The sequence below is a fragment of the Balaenoptera musculus genome, chromosome X (genome assembly GCF_009873245.2).
Source record: "Balaenoptera musculus isolate JJ_BM4_2016_0621 chromosome X, mBalMus1.pri.v3, whole genome shotgun sequence".
Classification (NCBI taxonomy): domain Eukaryota; kingdom Metazoa; phylum Chordata; class Mammalia; order Artiodactyla; family Balaenopteridae; genus Balaenoptera; species Balaenoptera musculus.
Window position 1 is genome coordinate 38,644,644 of NC_045806.1, and position 16,491 is coordinate 38,661,134.

A 16,491-nucleotide genomic window follows, 5' to 3' on the forward strand; every position below is an offset into this window, starting at 1 on the left:
AACTTCTTACACGGTAGTACAGGGTTCCAAAAGCAAGTGTCACGTCATACAATGTAGAAGCTGCATCATCTTTTCTGACCTGGCCTCAGTTGTCTCACACAGCTGTCTCATCACTTCTGTCGCATTCTATTGGTTACAAGTGAATCACAAAGCCACTCAAGATTCAAGGGGAACTGGCATAGACCCCACCTCTCAGTGGAACCAGTGTCAAGTTCACATGTTGGACACTGCTGCAGCCATCTTTGAAAAATACAATCTGTCATACATGTGTAGTATACAGTTTCCTTCAGTTAACAAGATCATTGGTATCTAGCATTCCTCAGTTAACTGGGATACTAATGTAGTGAGAATATTTCAATTCTCAAGAAGTGGGAATGTACTACATAAGGAAATTGGTGGAAGTATAAAAGATCAGCATTTCAGTTTCTTTTGCGAAGGAGAATTTGCAATTTTAATAGTCAAAACTAAGTCACAGAACAAGAAGAAAATGAATGGGGAAGACACTGTCACTAATTTAATAAGAATTTGAAAAAACTTTAAACTCTTCCATTTCAAAATTATATTTTAAAGCTCTGGAATTGTTTTACTTCAATATAAAATATTCTGGCTTATAATAGAAAACTTTGGAATAAGCATTTTAAGAATTTAAGTAAAATAAACCTGCATGCTGATCCCACAGCATATATAAAATTTAATTTGAGATGAATCATAGACTTAAAAGTAAAAGCTAAAATCATAAAGCTATTAGAGAAAAACATAGGAGTCTATCTTGGTGACTTTGAGGCAGCCAAAGACATCTTAAGCAGAAAGCAATAACCTTAAAAGAAAAGACTGACCATTTGGACTTCATCAAAATTTAAAATATATACAGTATTCATCAAAGGACACCACTGAGAAAGTGAATAGGAAAGCCAGAGACTGGGAGAAAAACATTCGCAAAAAGTGTATCTGACAAATGACTTGTATCCAGGAAATATAAAGAATTCCAACAACTCAATAATAATACAACAAACAACCAATAAAAATTGGCAAAAGATCTGAAAAGACACTTCACACTCACAAAAAATACAAATAGCCAATAAACACATGAAAAAAAGTGCTCAACATCATGGGTTGTCACGAAAATGCAAATTTAACTACAACGGGATACTACTACATGTCTACAAGATTGCTTAAATTTAAAAGCCTAATAATAGCAAATGTTGGCAAGATTGTGAAGCAATTAGAACCCTTGTACGTTGTTAGGGGAAATGTAAACTGGTATAACCTCTTTTGGTAAAAGGTCTGCCAGTTTCTTAAAAAAACTAAACATATACCTATGTCCTAGCAATTCCATTCACAGTTATGTAACCAAGAGAAAGAAAATTATGTTCACAAAAATATTTGTACAAGAATGTTCAGAGCAGGTTTATTTATATTAGCCAAAAATTGGAAATAACCCAGGTGTCTATCAGCAGGGGAAAGAATAAACAAATTGTGGTATTCTCATACAATGAAACACTACTCAGCAATATGAAAGAATGAATTACTGATACACTCAACAATATGGATAATTCTCAAAATCATACTTAATAAGAGAATCCACAAAAGAATATATGCTGTATAATTTCATTTATATGAAATTCTAGAACAGGAAAAAAGCCATTTACTGTGAAAAAAATCAGAAAAGTGGCTGCCCCTTGAATGGGGGATGTGGGCAGGGACTGACTAGGATGGGGTGTGAGGGAACTTTCTGGGAATGTTGTACATCTTAATAGGGATTTGTGTTGCACAGGTGTATGCATTTGTCAAAATTAAGCAAATGTATACTTAAGGTTGATGCATTTTATTGAATATAAATTATACATCAAAAGGAAAAAAATGTAAATAAATGGTAAGCATGCTGATATACTTAGAGGGAAGTAATTGATGTCTGTGATTTTCTTTGAAATGCACCAAAGTTAAGATGGATTAATGGATGGATAGAGGGGTGTATGAATGGAGAGATGCATGATAAAGCAAATAATAGTAAAATATTAATGATTCAATCTAAGTGGGGAAAATAAATGGGTAAGAATTTGTTGCTAATTTGACAAGAATTTGAAAATTATAAAAACGATTCCATCCCAAATTTAATTGCGAAGCTCTGGAATTTTGTAACATAAATATAAAATATTATGGCCCATAATAAAAGAATTTTAAGTAAGCACATTAAAATTATTTGACTCTAATCAATAATCAGAGTAGAGCATCAAGTGGAACAACTCATACCCTGCTCTATGATTATGAGACTCTTGACTTTTGCTCTAAGCATTCTGCCAGCATTTGTCATTAGCTCTTTCTGGAAACTGAAGCAAGAAACGAAAAATGCTCAGTGCTCTTTGCCCAGGCTTTTTGGTTTTATTTGCTTGAGCTTTATTTATCTTTTTAATTTTTTTTTCTACAATTGCTCATTGTTAAAAAAAAAAATATCAAAGAATGAGGCAGCTTGGTGTGCAGCCTGCTAGGATTTCTTCAAAGGATACACAATCCCTGAAATATTTATATAAATATACAAGCACATATAACCTTTAGACTTTTGGCATAAATAGGATCATATTATACAGACCTCTGAATTTTGCTTTATCTACAAAACAGCATGATATATATATGGTAGCCATTAGTGCTGTTTACCTAACATCTGGTTTCCCTCTTTCCTCTGAACATATGGGTGGAGCCATGTGACTAGTACTGGCCAATGAACTGAGAGTGTAAATGATATGTATTTCTTCCCAGCTGAGACTTATTGGGCTTGACCCTCCAAAGCTCTCTTCTCTCTCTGGTATATTCAAGGTAGTGGCTGTTCTGTCAGATTCAGTCCCTGAGTGGCTACTGTGAACAAAGCTCCCTCTGACAACAACAATGGATACACAGAGTAAACAAGAAATGACCTTTGTTGATTTAGTTCCCTGAGATTTGGGGGTTAGTTATTACTGCAGCATTACTTAACCAATCCTGACTAACACATTGAACATTTTCTCAAGTATGCATATTTGGTCTATCTCATTCTTTCTAATGGCTAAATAGTACAGTCTTAAACCAAAGCAGTAGAATTTATCCAACTACTCCCCTATTGTTGGACATTTGATTTTTCCAAATTGTTGCTATTACAAAGCTTGCTGCAATAAATATTGTGCGTGCACACACACACACACACACATATCTATTACAATCCACTTGTCAAATTTTTTCTGAGTAAAAAGTTTCTAAACGTGCAATGACTAGGTAAAAGGGTCTAAGCATTAGATACTGCCAATTGCCCTCTAAAATGCTGAACCAATTTAAACTCCTATCAATAGAAAATGAAAGTACCTGTTATCCCACATGCTCATCTGGAGCCAGTTATGTTATTCTTTTTAAATGGCACCAATATAATAGATGGAAATATTTCATTGTTGTTTCAGCTTGCGTGATTATTGGGCTTCTTTTCACAGGTTTAAAGGCTGTTTGTATTGCTTCTGAGAATTGTTTATTCCTGTCCTTAACCCATTTTTGTCTGTTGATTTTACAGTTTTTCATAAATCCTTAATGTCAATCCCCTGGTTCTTATACTGGTTGTAAATATTTTTTCTCAGTCTGTCCCTTGTCTTTTCAATTTGTTTACAGTATTTTTTGCCTAGAGAAATAGAAAATTTTCCTGTAGTCAATACAGTCAACTTTTCCTTTATGGTTTTTGGAAACTGTGCCCTACCTACCACAAAATTAAAATGTATTTAATGTTTCCTAATCAATTATCACTAAAACCTTTATTATTAATCCATTCATTGTCCACTGAATTGAGAATTTCTCTGTACCTTATAATAAAGTCCATAAAAATGAATCTTTTATGGGCTCTATACTCTGTTTCACTGATATTTTAGTTTAATCCTCTATTAGTATATTACAGTGTTTTCAAATATCTATAAACTACATAAATTCTAGTATCTTGACTGTAATATTCTTCCTTTTCAACATTTTTTTCAATCCCTGATTTTTCTTGAGGGACCTCAAAATCAATGAGCCAATTTCTCTCCCCTAACTCTGCAAAACAAAACCAAATCTAACAACAGCAACAACAAAAACTCACATCGTAAATTCTGATTAGAATTGCTTCAAATCTAGATTAATTTGAACAGATTAGAATTTTTTAAATAGCGTCTTCCCATTCAGAGATATGATAAAGTTTTGAAATTGTATTCATTTTAGTCTTACACATTTCTTGTCCAATTTGTTCCCAGGTATTTCATAATTTTTGTTGCTATAGCGAATAGTACCCCCCACTGCATAATATTTCCTGTTTATCACTAGTAAAACTATTGCTTTTTATGTAGTTTTCTTGTATTTAGCTACTTTCCTAAATATTCTTAATATTTCTAATCATTTTTAAATTGAGTCTTTTGGATTTTTAGATATAAAATCACACTTGGGTTCTAATTTAAAAATCAGTCTCCAGTTCTATTTTGGGCTATTTACACAATTGGTTCCTAAATGCCTATTTCCGCTATACCTAGGGTACAAAATAATGGAATTTTATGGCTGGAAGGGACCTTAAAATTATCTAATCCAAGGGTTACCTCGTCAAGTACCTTCTGGGATATGAAGGTAAGATAAATGGGAGAAGGTATACGACAATAAGGAATTGTAGAAACTGGGGAAGAGTGCAGAGAACAGGCACAGTCTGAGGCGGACAGTTGCCACTCACCCCCAACTGACAGTTGACATGGGGAAATGTAGGCCCAGTTTCTATTTTTCAAGAGGAGAGAGAAATATAGACTTTTATGTTTAAACTCTTAATTTTAAAAAACATTAAACAAAAACCAAACAAAACACGATTGCCAGCTATCAATCCATGAACTTGAAAGTAATCCAATGCCTTCACTGAAGGCAATTTAAACTCAGAAAGGTGTGTCAGAGATTGCAAAAGTAGTGGAATATAGGGGAGGAGTTTGTATTTTGTTTAGCTGCTCGGGTAGATCAGAACAGTATTTGCAAAGTGCTAAAACCAGGCAAGTGTTTTGCTTGGTTTGTTTACAAACAAGGAGTTCAGTTCCTAATGTTGACATTTTATGCCCCCTGTTTGGCTCATCTTGGCTTGGATTTGCCGTCATAGCAAATGAAGAGGGTACCTTTTAAATCGCCCATCTATATTTGGGGAAATTACCACGTTATTTTCTCCGTCACCCCAACATGGAAGTCAGAGCTCAATTTCCCAGGCTTCCTTGCAGTTAGAAACATGCTGGTGACCCAGGCTCTGCCAATTGGGGAAGCTTACATGAGACCTTGACTTGGAAGGGATTAACAAGAGAAAACCAGCTAGGCGTGGCCACCTTTGGTGTCAGAGGGGTCCAGCTTTCAGGGGTAGCAAAGGACACAAGGTTGCCAAAAGTAGTGGCAGTGATGGTTGTGGTAAAATCAAGTTCTTGGCAGCAGCGCAAATGTAGCAATGAGTGTGGGTGGTGCAGTAGGAACAGAGGCCATTTTCTCATCAGACAAGTTCTACAGCCCAGTTCTGGGCACTGTTCCTAGAACTGAGCCTCAAGCTTGTTGCTCCAGCCCTTCCAAAGATACTGTGAACCACCCAGGATCCTTTTTAAAAATTCCTTTTCTGCTTAACTAGCCAGAGAGGATTCTGCTTTTTAAAAACTAAGCCCTCACCAGTACAAACAACACCATCAGGCAGTGACAGAATCAAATCAAAGATCTCGGTCTTTTTGATTCCCAGGCCAGCATTTTTTCGATGACATCACATTTATTTATATTTAATGCTTTTAGGAAGGTTCAAAATGCTGTTTTCAAAAATGTATGCTGAGGCTCGTATCTCGAAGATATAGTATGGACACTGTCAAAGTATCTATTTGGTTCAAGATGAGAGTACATGTTTGAGTGCTTTGGGAATTTGTCTTGGTTTTTCCTTCTGTTCATATAGATTCATAGACTAGTGGCTTCCTTAAAAGATGTTAGTTAGGCTTACAATAAAAACACCAATAACAATGTACACAGAGTTGTTCAAAAAAAGATAGAGCAAAACCACATAAAAGGAGAGATAACTGTCTGAGATAAATCAGGATGAGATCATTACAATTTTCTAAGCACTAAATTTATAATCTTCTTCCTTGAAGTAAAGGACAGTAATGGGGTGGATTATATTAATGTTTCCCAACCTTGGTCCACCAACGGTGATGTTTATTTTCCACCTTCATGGCCTCCAAGTTTTTAAAGGGCTTCTTCCAACCTCATTTATTAAAGAATGCTTTCAATGACCTCATCAAGAGTAAATACAGAACTTACTGAAATATCGAAAACAGGACATAGATTCCTACTACTATTTTCGGTGACTATTTCAAACTATTCCAACTATTGGGATAAAGGGTTTTCATTTTCTAGTGTCCGCTATGCACTACAGTGTGCTACAATAAGAACTTTACATATGTTATCAGATTTATTCATCACAACAGCTCTATGCAGTAGGTATTATTACCATCTCCATTTTGTAGGTGAAAACATTGTTCAGCAACTTACTCAAGGCCACCAAGCTGACAAATGGCAGAGCTGAGATTTGGATGCAAGTCTGCAAGTCTAAAATTGAATCTGTTTACTACATTATACTATCTCTCTCAGGAAGAATTTTAAGTTTACAAGAACGAAAATTTCCTCGAGGCTGTAAATCTTGGAATTTATTACATGGATGCTCACAGGAAATCTCCTGATCCCACAGCTGATAATGGGGGTCTGAGGAAGAATGGTGTAATAATTCACTACATTCACTGAGGCCTGAGACACGGGGTGCTGGAGGTATCTAGGAAAGACTCCAGGGTGAACCGGGCATGTGCCCTGCCCTTGGAAGAGAGGTGAGCACTGAGCACACAGAAAACCAAAATACATGCAGGCTACGTGGGGCGGGTGTCATCTCTGATGGGGAGATCAAGGCTCGGGGAGGTGGCCGGAGGGAGGGGCTGGCCACGTCTTCCCTGGCACAGGGCCCTCGCTGCTGCTGTCGCCTAGGGTTCTGAGTCCAGGGCCCCCATCAGGAAGCCTCACCCTGCCCATGTTCCCACCTGCACGAAACACTAGCCCTGCCAAGCCTAGTCCCTGCCTGGCTCCCTGCTGAAACCTGCCCATCAGGTATCGAGGCTCTGAGAAAGGCTCTCTGCACTCTCTTCGATAACAATCCATGTCTGTCACAGGCCAATCTGACAGACCATGAAAAAAGGGTCCCAGAGAAATAGGTCCAGCCTAGAGGCAGAGCCAGTGAGCCCCACAAGGCAGAAGAGAAACACTCCCTCCCAGAAGTGCCCTCTGTTTCCACCTGTCCCTGCATTCCTTCAGGTCAATTTTGAGGCAAATATCTCAGGAAGGTCCACAAGTTAATCCAGTAATCCATTATCAACCACGGCACCTTATGCAGAGATAGTTTATTAGCTCCTGCCTGCAAGGTTTCCCTGAGAAGCGGTGCAAATCTCTGAGAAGAAAGAAAATGCCCGGGGCTTGGACTGCTGCCCAAAGCAGCAAGGCCGGGCTCTGAGGCGCCAGGTACATACTGAGAGGGCCAGGTATGTAAGCAGGGGAGAAAATGAGGGCCACAGAGGTGAGGCCCAGAGGCCTACACTGCAGTCCTGCCTCCGCCTGCCCACTCTACTACTTCGATGCACAAATTTGAAAAGGGAACATTTTACAAGTGTATTCATAAACCTACAGAATGTTTCAGAATGTCAGCACCTAGAAGGGGCCTTAGAGACCCTTATATGGACCAAAGAGTGAGGTGTAGGTAGGTGAAGTGAGTTGCCCAAGTCACGTGACTTGTGAGAGTCGGGACTAGCTCTCCCTGACTTCCCTACAGTCAGAGACAGATTTCCCTTCCCCAGAGCAAGGTAATCAGTTATTTACTTGCTTGATGCAAACTTTAAACAGAATGTTCCTTGAGAAATAGGACCATTCATTACATTATTCAACGAACACCTATTGTACTTGGCAGGAGCCAATTGCGGAGGCAGGGAAGTAAACGAATAACTCAACACGGGCTACCAGTGGATAATACAGGAAAAGCATTTAGCACGATGTATGGTCCACAGTAAGTGCTCGATAAACGGTGACTTCTCCAAAAGAATAATTCGAGTGAGATGGAAATAAGGGAAGAGATGGAGGCAAGGGTCCGATCATGACCAAACTCACATGAAACACTAAAAGGTTGGGATTTGCCCTAGAGCAAAGGAACGACATGATCAGATTTTAGGGAGGTCACTCTGGCACAGCTTTGGAGGATGAGTGTTAAGACAAGGAGTCCAGGTGAACAGATGAAAAGCTGAACTGCAACAGTGAAGCTAGAGATGGAGAGAGGTAGTTTAAGAAGTGCAATTTCAAGAGGGTGGGAGAGGTCAAGATAGGGGAAAGACAAGGTAGAGCCTGGCCCAGGCCCTGGGGACAAGTATGGTGCCCTTTACCAAGACAGGGTCCCCGGCTGCAACTTTATGGGAGAAGAAAATGAGGTCAATTTAGGGAAAGTTATTTGGGGATGCCTTAGGGACATCCAAAGGGGAGATGTCTCGGAGGCGTTCGTATTTCCAGATTTATAATTCAGGAAAAAGGTCTGAGCACGAGGAACTAAATGGAGAACTCAGCCTTTAGCTGACAGCCAAAGCAGGGGGTGCTGGATAAAATGCAGCCACTCAACAAATATTCACACCCAGGCACTGTGAAAAGTGATAAACCTAAAGCAAAAAACAAGAAAGAGAAGGTCCTTGCCCTCAAAGAGGTTACGTTCTGGTGAGAAGAGCCAGAATATACACTCATACATACATACAGAAATAAAAGAAAAATATTAGCTAGTAAAAGCTCCAAGCACATAATTAAATTAGGATGTGGTGTGATAGCAACTGACTAGGTACTTTCTTTGCCTTTGCCCAGGAAAGAACATGAAGAGCAAAAAAGAGGGCTGAAGACCATGAACTAGGGACCCACAGATGGCGTAGTGCCCGACACCAAGCATATCACACGGACCAGGACGTCTTGACGCCTCTTCTGCACTCTCATCTGGAGACAGAACCCCCAAGAATAATCCTAGCATGTCATTATTCCATTCAGGAACTGTGATATGTAGTGAGCCCAGCACGAGGTGCCAGGTTTAGGGCAGTGAACAGGGCTGTCGACATTCTAATAGGAGAAGACACACCCAAGCACACACACACCAAGTACAGCTATCTAAATAAACTTAACTGCAAGCTGTGCTAAGTGCTATGAAAAATATAAACAAGGGGCTAAGAAAAACAGTGAGTGATCTCCTTTAGGTAGAATAGAAAGAAATCCCCTCCAAGGAAGCAGCATTTATAATGAGTCACAGGGTTTGCCACGAAAAGGATGGTGGTGTGGACGTTCTGAGCAGAGAGAACTGCGTGTGCATAGGCTTGGAGGAGGGAAAGAGCTTGATGTGTTTGAGAAAGCAAGTGACTGACGGTCAGCAAGGCCAGAGGACAGAGCTGGAGGAAAAGAAGTGATGACACGGGAAATACAGAGTTGCATCGCTCAAGGCCCTGCCGGCTGCAATGAAACGTTTGGATCTTATTGCAAGCCACTGAAGGGTTTCTCAAACCAGGTACAGCCTGATCTGATTTCTGTCTTAAGGAATTTCTGTCCAGGAGAGGGCCTAAATATTGGGAGCTGGTTCTTTCTGAGCATCTTTCTGAGCCTTGAGGTCACCCTGCAATCACACAGCGTGGCCATCCTTCATCCCGCCCACAATTAGGGTCAGGCCGCAGAGCAACTTTTCCTCCTTGGATCTCCTGCCTGGCCTAAGTGCTTCCCCCAAAGCCCCATAAACTTACTAAAGTGTTTCCAATAGACACTGCTAGAGTACTAGGAGAATGGACGCTTTTGTAAAAGAACACAAAATAATAAAACGAAACCACTCCCTCATTTCTGATGGAAATTCGTTTTCCCCTCCACTGCTTTCCATTAATCCATGGCCTGAGCAATTGTCTCTGCTCTTTACCCTGTCTCCATTTATTTTCCAAGAGGCCATGAACATGTGTACTGCTATGAACAATAACAAAGAACTATAAATTCTTATTGATCCCAGAAGCTCGGGAATTCTAAACAATAAAAATATGTCCTCTGACTGCTGCTCTCAAAAGAATATTTTGGAGGCACGGAAGAGCTTTGTTAAAATAACAAATGAGCTTTGGGGACACGCTGGGCCTAATGGAGGGCTCGGGTCACCAGGTATTGATGCAACAGGCAACTTCAGACACAAAGTTAGAAAGACCTCCCTGCCACCCTCTCCTGGGCTCACGTCTTCATTCCTCAGCCACATCTTGACTGTATCAAGCTGAGTTTCCTATATAGCTTTCAGCCACTATTGTTTTTAGGAGCCAGCATTCTCAGCCTAAAGAGAAAGTCCTCTTTGTCCTCCATCTGTGATTTAATTTACATTCTCCTGAACGCTCCATTCACTTTGTTTTCAGGCTAAGAAGTCTCACAATTGTACCAGACGCTGAATTTGAATTTCCCTGTGTTTCTGCTGTTTGGAAATTTGCCTAGGTCAGTCACTGGACAGTCCTAGAATTCAGCTTCACCTTAGAGAAAATCTTTATTGTTCATGATTTCTTATAATACTTCTAACCTCTGTCATATATTTTCCCCTTGATTTCTACATTTTTGTGTCTTTCAAAATACATACGTGTGTGGGCGTACATACACACAGATGCATACATAGCACCTTTCCTCTGATAATTGCCGAAGTTTCCACTATCTTTTCCAACTGGATCGCATTCCTAAGGAGATGTCCCTCCTAGGTTCCTCAGATTTCAGAGGGGCGCTCTTAGCTGCACTGTTTTCCTGGCATTCCCCTGACCCTTCAATGCCCTGCGTGATTCACAAGACAATGTGCCCAACTGACTTACTATGCCTTTGTCTCTCTGTTCTCCCCTAGGAACTTCTTTTATATGCAAATGCATAAAATTTACTAGAAATGGGCAAAACTTGATCACAAAGTAATACGAATGTAAAGAAACACCAATTCCTAGTAAAAAAGTATGTAGGAAAATTAATGAAGAAACACTAGGGAAGAAATTGTTCTTTCTGTTCTTTGGACAATCTTGAGGAGAAAACAGATTACTGCTAGCAGAATATGGCTTACCTGAATGTATTATAATCCACCATCTTCGTGTGCATGCAATCAGCAGCTGTAAACACCTGCTTGAGCTCTCTGGATTTTGATTCTTCTTGTTTTATCTTTTGTAGGGCAAGTTCAATGTTGCTCATAGGAAACTGGAAAGGGGAAAAGAAAGATGTTTAAGATAGGGAGCCCAATCTTCCGGGTGGCCAGCAAAGAGATTTCATACTGTGACCCTTGCCTTAGCTGGCTATGTCCTTCCATAGAGACCAACACAGAGAAGACATGACCAGATTTCTTCAGCTATGGCTCTAGGACAACGAGTGACGTTAGCACAGGGCCAGATCTGAGAGAAATGCACTTAAGGGACAGCGGGCCACAGGAATCAGAAAAGAACCACTACTCCCACCTCAGCCTCCTCCCTTTAACCCTTGGACATTGACCCAACATGTTGGGAGACCCTAATGGAGAGCACGGGGATTCAAAATTGAATAAGTGGACCCCCATCTTCCCCAGATCTTTAGAGTGTGCCCCCAGAACTGTCAGCCACCAGATGATACACGCACTGCAGTCCCCTTACACTCACTCTCCAGGCAGCCCCCAGTTCCTGTCTCCTACACTGTGATTTGGCTTCTGACTCTGTAAGAATACTTCTTATTCAATCCACTAAAGCATAAGCTTGTAAATAACTACAGCAAAGAGCTAGAAAAGGAGAAGACTAAATACAAAAAGAAAAACATTGATGGTAACTTAGAATAAAGTTCATCTCTGCCCTGGGAAGGGGGAGGCATTCCCTCCCTTTTTTGCATTTCCTTTAATCTGTTTCCATGATAGGATTAGCTCTTTTGAAAAGACTCCTCAGACTGATATTAATCTTTCTCTGCTTAGAATGTCTTTGTTAAGGGTAGTTTTAAGATAATGCAGTTTTCACTTGGGATGCTGATACTAGATAATGTCCTACCCTGCTTTTATCTTTCTGAAAGGAGAAAAGCCCTTTATGTCTCATATATATATGAGATATATATATGTGTGTGTGTGTGTGTGTCTGTGTGTGTGTATTCATGCTATATATTTTTTATATTAAAGTACAGGTTTGCACTGTGTTTGAAAATGGAGCTCTAGTTACAATAGCTATTGTAAATTGTACACTGACTGAGCTTGCTATGGGCCACATAGAGCTAAGCACTTAAAACATTTTCGCATCCAATCTTCATAGTAACTCTCTGAAATAGCCACTGTTGGTACTCCCATTTTAAAGATGCGGAAAACAAAGCTCAGGGAAGATACACGTCTAAGGCCCCTCAGCTTTTAAGGAGTCAGGTTTCCTAGCCAAGCCTGCTGGTCTCCAGGAATCTAACTGACCTATTATTGAGCCTCTCACCTGACTTCAGTGCTTTTGAAGAGCTACCGGCTCATGGTGTCACGCTAACCCAAGTTCCTAACGCTGCAAATGAAGAGATGGTGTGGCAGCCCCAGAGGGTGCTGCCCAGGCCTGCCCTCTAGAGGGACCACGCAGAGAAGAGCACTGGTAGCGGACAGCGCCCAGCTGCTGCACCTTCGTGATCACTGCAGCGCTGCAGCTTTCAGAGACCCCACGGAGGCCACACTCTCCCCAGACTCTTACCATCCAGTGACTGAGCAGGAAGGAGGCACCAGAGCTGGGCCATTCCTGCCGGACATGGGATTTCTCTGATAGCTAGTGTTTGCTCCAGGGCTCCCCATTGGCCTGGTGCAGACTTTCCCAGAGCTACGCTGTGTTCCCACCCCATCCTCCTTCCTTCCCTCTCCTTTCTCAGGGATCAGACGTACATCCCGGTCTCCCCACCTACTCCTGTTCCCTCCCCCTTTATCCTTCATACGCATTTCCCCCAAGACATCTCTCGCATGTCGAAGTCTGTCTTGGTACCTGCTTCTCAGAGGACCCAAACTGATCCGGGTAACGTGCTATACCCAGTGAGACTGATCTTAGCAACTTACCCCGAGCATTTTACATATAAATGAAACGGAATTGGTACTGTATCTATATAAATGGCACATAAATATTATTATTTTCAGGCAGACTTTTTAAATACATTATTTCTAGATAGATTCTTCAATAGTAGGCAATGGTTCTGAGACATACGTGTTTGCACACCGGACTAGTCCACACTTAAAAATCAAGATTTTGTCAACATGTTATTTTTACTGACCGGCACTGCCATAATGGAACTTTGAGTAATAGTACCCACGTGCCATACTATTTCAAATGAAAAAACTCTTGGCGCTCACTGTTGCCAATTTGTCCTTGGATTCCCATTTAGGCCTCAGGTGGCTCCTGTTATGGGAAGCTGCACTCCCAGCAACTATCAGGTTCCCTTGGGGTTTCTGTTTGTTTAGGTCTTGGCCTTCTCTGCAGGCCTGTGCCAATTAACTGGGACAGCACAGTGTGTGGCACCAGATTGTCTTCCTTTCCGATCATTGCTGAATTTCTTTCTGAAAACATTGTTAGCGTCAGCAGAAAACCCAGGAAACTTGATTCAACCTTGGGCCTGCCTCCTGCCTGTGCCTGGCATCCATGATGCTGGGCAGTGGAAAACCCAGCACATAAACAGAGGAGACCAGTCCCTGGCCTCTGTGACAGGACCTGTGGCCAAGTCGTGCAGATCCATTATTCATGCCCACATGTGTGAAAGCACAATGTAAAACTGGTGGCAAGATGAAGAAGAAAAGGCCTGGAGTAAGAAAAACACAGACTGCAGAGTGCTGAGAGGTGAGTCAAGAATTACACCAAGTGAGTTCACCTTATCTGAATTCCTCTCCATGTAGTTTAAGGTATACACATCAGCACTGACCAGAAGAAATAGGTAGCCATTCACGTTCACTTTGGCTCCAACATACAGCTCCTCAGCCTTGATATATTCTGAGAGTTTACTTTTAAAGACTTCTTGTCCAGGCTTCTTAACACGAATTCTTTTTAAGAGCATCCCACCAGTATACCCTATAGAAAAAGAGAAAAAAAGTTAATGAGTAGGTCTTGTTCTTAAAAGAACCGTACAGGGCTTCCCTGGTGGTGCAGTGGTTAACAATCTGCCTGCCAAAGCAGGGGACACGGGTTCGAGCCCTGGTCTGGGATGATCCCACATGCCGCGGAGCAATTAAGCCCGTGCGCCACAACTACTGAGCCTGCGCTCTAGAGCCCGTGAACCACAACGACTGAGCCCGTGTGCCACAACTACTGAAGCCCGCACGCCTAGAGCCCGTGCTCCGCAACAAGAGAAGCCACGGCAATGAGAAGGCTGTGCACTGCAACGAAGAGTAGCCCCTGCTTGCTGCAACCAGAGAAAAGCCCGCGTGCAGCAAGGAAGACCCAACGCAGCCAAAAATCAAATAAATTAAATTGAAAAAAAAAAAAAAAAGGATAGTACAACTTGCCTTTAGAGTTACTTCATGCTCAAACACAGACCATACAACTTAGCTGTGAACTTGTGAACTCATACTGCGTATAGTACTTAAGGGAAGAATGAGGCAGTGGGTCAAGAAGTGAGACTTCCGAGATGAGTGTGTAAAGAAGAAAAGTGGCATGGCATTCCAGCCTTTTCTTTTCTTGCTCCACTCCCTTCCCAGTCCAAACACTTAAATAAACACTTAGCGAGGACTTGCTATATGCCCAGCAGCATCCTGGAAACTGGGACATCAGGAACATCTTTAGAGCCTGCCTGAACAGTACCAGGTAGAAAATTTCTCACCTGAGCTTATCTCCACCTATTTGTCCTTATACTTCTGCTGACATACAGATGAAATGTAAGATGCGCCATTTCCGGAAAGGAGCTTACTGAATTGTTTGAAGATAACTATGGGAGTCCCCTGAACTCTTTTTTTCTACAGGCAAAATATCTTTGCTTCTTTTAGCGATGCCTCATTTTTCTTACTTTCCAGAATTCTCACCGTTTCCTCTGCTCTTTTCTGGGCATTATTTGGTTTTTGAGCTCTTGGAAAGCAGTGAGCAGAGTTGAATGCGGGACTCCATTACCTTCTAACTGAAAATGAACTGAAATCTTCAAACCTGTGAATACAACCTGAGACCAGATGAGCTTTGGGGATCAGCTTCATCACACTCCTACCACTTGCAGAAACCAGGGGTGGTGGAAAGACATAGGCTTTGTAGCCAAACAGAGCTGGAGTCCATCCTGGCTCTGTCATTTGCTTTCTGGATGATCTTTAGGAGTCATTTAACCTCTTTGAACCACTCTGAATTCTCATTGGTAAATGGGAATAATATTTGTGGGGGGCCATGAAAATGTACTTCTCAGATTGCCTGCTGCAGGGAACAAAGTTGACAGAAGGCTCCAACTGCTATGTTCTGAAATCTATCCCCAGATTTGTGCCGAGGTCATGCTTCCCAGAGGCTGCTGCCAACACACGACTGAGCAAGGCAGGGATACTAAGGCAGGCCCATTCCTGCAAGATGGGAGCTCCTCCGACTGGTGACTTTGGCCCCAGGACTCCCAGTCAGCCTTGGCAAAACTTTCTTAGAGTTTCACTGCAGTCTAAGACCTTCCCCTTTTTCCCTTTCCTCTGTCCTTCACAGGAGTCAGACATGCACTGCAGTCTGATGGCTCTCCTGGCCTCGTCTGGCTCCTGCCACATTTTCCCTCACCAGCATTTCCCCTAATAAATCTCTTGTACATTTAATCTCATCTTGGGGTTTGCCTCTTGGAGGACCGGGACTAACACAAAACGTAACCTCATACAGGTCTTCTAAGGATAATAGTAGGTACTCAATCAGGACTGCTATTATTACCAGCAGGCTTGTACTTGACTGCCATCACTCCTTCTGTTTTATGAATGCTGCAATTGGTTTGGCCATATCGTCCCCATTCTAGATGTATAGAGTTGATTTTTTGACCTTCAAGAGCATGACTTTATATTCATCCCTATTTGATTTCATATTTTAAGATTTGATTCATTATTCAAATCACCGTGGACCCTGACTTAGTTATACAAATTATTCATTATTCATTGGTGTGCTGAGTGGCTCATACCAGCTCATAAGGGCTGGTTGTTAAATTTTCAAGGGATTTTGCAAGCCAGTTGTTAAAACTGTTGGTTGCTTGAAATTGGCCATGGTTTGGGTATTTGCATCATGGAAATTGACAAACAGTACAAAACAGAGCTTTTAAAATTTTTTCAGAGAGCCGGTTAACCAGCACACCATTGATTATTCTTCTCAAACGTGTGTCTTTGGCACAGATAAAAATGTTGAACGTGTTGGGACAAAGAAGAGAGCCCTACAGTTCCATAATTTGGTAAGTCAAAATCAATGGCTCTCTTCAGCAATGGCCACCCTATCAGTCTATTGCAGAGAGGCACTCCGTGGGCCCTGCAGCTGGGACCTTGGCAACAGCCTCAAC

General features: G+C 41.4%; 1 protein-coding gene across 1 annotated transcript in view; it reads right to left on the reverse strand.

Annotated features, from left to right (window-relative positions):
* Nucleotides 1-16,491, reverse strand: part of EFHC2 (EF-hand domain containing 2) — a 178,059-nt gene that overhangs the window by 71,079 nt on the left and 90,489 nt on the right. Inside the window, 3 exon segments of the mRNA XM_036839265.1 lie at nt 11,126-11,256; nt 13,882-14,078; nt 15,010-15,068. Coding sequence (XP_036695160.1) covers nt 11,126-11,256; nt 13,882-14,078; nt 15,010-15,068 — 387 coding nt within the window.